Genomic DNA, 1,735 nt, shown 5'->3' on the forward strand with positions numbered 1-1,735 from the left:
TTTTGGCATCCTTGTTCACACTCATGAGGAGTGGCTGCCTTTTCTTTGGCTACTCAGACGATCATACGCAAGACGACCTCGAGACTCAACCTTGGAAACTGCGACCCGGCAGCACATGCTACGATACAGCCACATATCTTCTGCGCGACAGTTAACGTCGTTGTTGCTATCGCAGAGTCATGCAAGTCGTGCAAGAAGGAGTCATGGACGGCAAAACATGACCTCGTCACTTGCGAGGGTTGTGGGATAGATTGTAAAAGTCAAATGTCATTGGTAATGAGCGTAATTGAGTGTAAACTCCGCAAATGTACGTAAACCTCCTCTCACAAGGTTACCCAAGAGGCCGTCATCTAAAATCCCCACTTGGCAATCTTCTTGTACGACTTGTGCTTGACGCTGGTAGTGCGCTTCGCGACGCTCATGCGCTTCACGACAGCGCTCTCGTCTTCGTCCACATCTACACACCCATCAACATCCTGCGAGGAGCAGAGCGGCGTGAGAGTCTTAGAGCCCATATCGCAGAAGTTTCCATGTGCGTCAACAAAGTCCGGTCCCCAAGACGTGGCAGATTCACAAAGTCCCTTCGCTGAGTGGCTTGCAATGTTGGACACGACAAGTGCCTCGGTCATCCACTGGGGGCGCTCAGAGACACTACGCTTGGCGCCAGGTTGGTCTGAACACGAATGTTAGAGAAAGTCCTTGCGCGGTAGGTATAAGGGGATGACTGACCAGCGATAGGGCCACTGTCTGGGCCAAAGATCGTGTATGTACATCCTGCGTTGCTGCTCGCGGTGTCGTTGACGTTTTCACCATACGCGGAGGTATCGAACTTCAGAGAAGCAGCCGCAATATCGTTGGTATGGTCTAGATACGAAGTCAGTGTATGTATCACATGTGTGCCACGGCCGTCATTTACCTGCATCAATCCAAGTGCACCTGGGGACGTAGTCGCCGCCGTCGTCTAGGCGTCCCGCTACCTCGACGCTCTCGTACCAGGATTGGCCACAGACTGATCCAATATCGCCAGTCCATGCACCACCGAAAGTGCCGTCGAACTGCGTCACGGTGATCCAGGCAATACATGTCGCGTCATCGTTGTTCGAGATGCTGACGTATTTGGCTCGTTGGCCCCCAACCCCCGCGTCAATGGTGCGGTCGCAAATTCCACCAGAACCGATATCACAGCCATCAGCTTGACCCTGATATCCGTTTACCTGGGAGAAGGAATAGACCTTGTTGATCGAGCCAGACTAACCTCTTGTTAGCAGCGGACTCTATGTTGTCCATACTTGGACGTAGCACTCACAAGACTGTCTCCGTCGTTACCAAGGTCGGGTAGACCGGCTGCAGGAGTGAAGAGTGTGTCAGCAACTACCATGAAGATATTAGTTCTCTTGTGATGCTGTACCTTTGATTCTGACAGTTGCACCCTCTGGTGCTGATCCTGGGACGTTGGCTTCGAAAAACCCAACCGTAGTCAATGCGTCAGCCACGAGCCCAATGGCTGTGAGAACCGAGGCAGCCATGTTGAAACTTGCGCGAAAGCTGATTATATGATAGTTGTTCAAAGCCGTTTAACTGAGAGGGAGAAGTCCGGTTTGGGTGATGAGTGCTTGGTTCACAGAAGGACTTTTTATATCTCTTCGGCTTGAGCAGTGCTTGTTGCTATCCATGACACTATGGAGCCATGGTGACATTTCCCCGGAACTTCGGCATGCCATCGTAACATGTCTCA

General features: G+C 51.8%; 1 protein-coding gene across 1 annotated transcript; it reads right to left on the reverse strand.

Moving 5' to 3' along the window:
- Positions 1 to 350: 350 nt before the first annotated feature.
- On the reverse strand, positions 351 to 1,378 carry J4E92_005215 (uncharacterized protein; the record flags this gene model as incomplete). The annotated part of the gene is made up of 4 exons (XM_051496598.1): positions 351 to 673; positions 730 to 864; positions 917 to 1,250; positions 1,307 to 1,378. The coding sequence occupies 4 exons, from the start codon at positions 1,376 to 1,378 to the stop codon at positions 351 to 353; spliced, it is 864 nt and encodes a 287-aa protein (XP_051353318.1).
- Positions 1,379 to 1,735: the final 357 nt, after the last annotated feature.

The sequence above is a fragment of the Alternaria infectoria genome (genome assembly GCF_024043175.1).
Source record: "Alternaria infectoria strain BMP 0036 chromosome Unknown scaffold_7, whole genome shotgun sequence".
Classification (NCBI taxonomy): domain Eukaryota; kingdom Fungi; phylum Ascomycota; class Dothideomycetes; order Pleosporales; family Pleosporaceae; genus Alternaria; species Alternaria infectoria.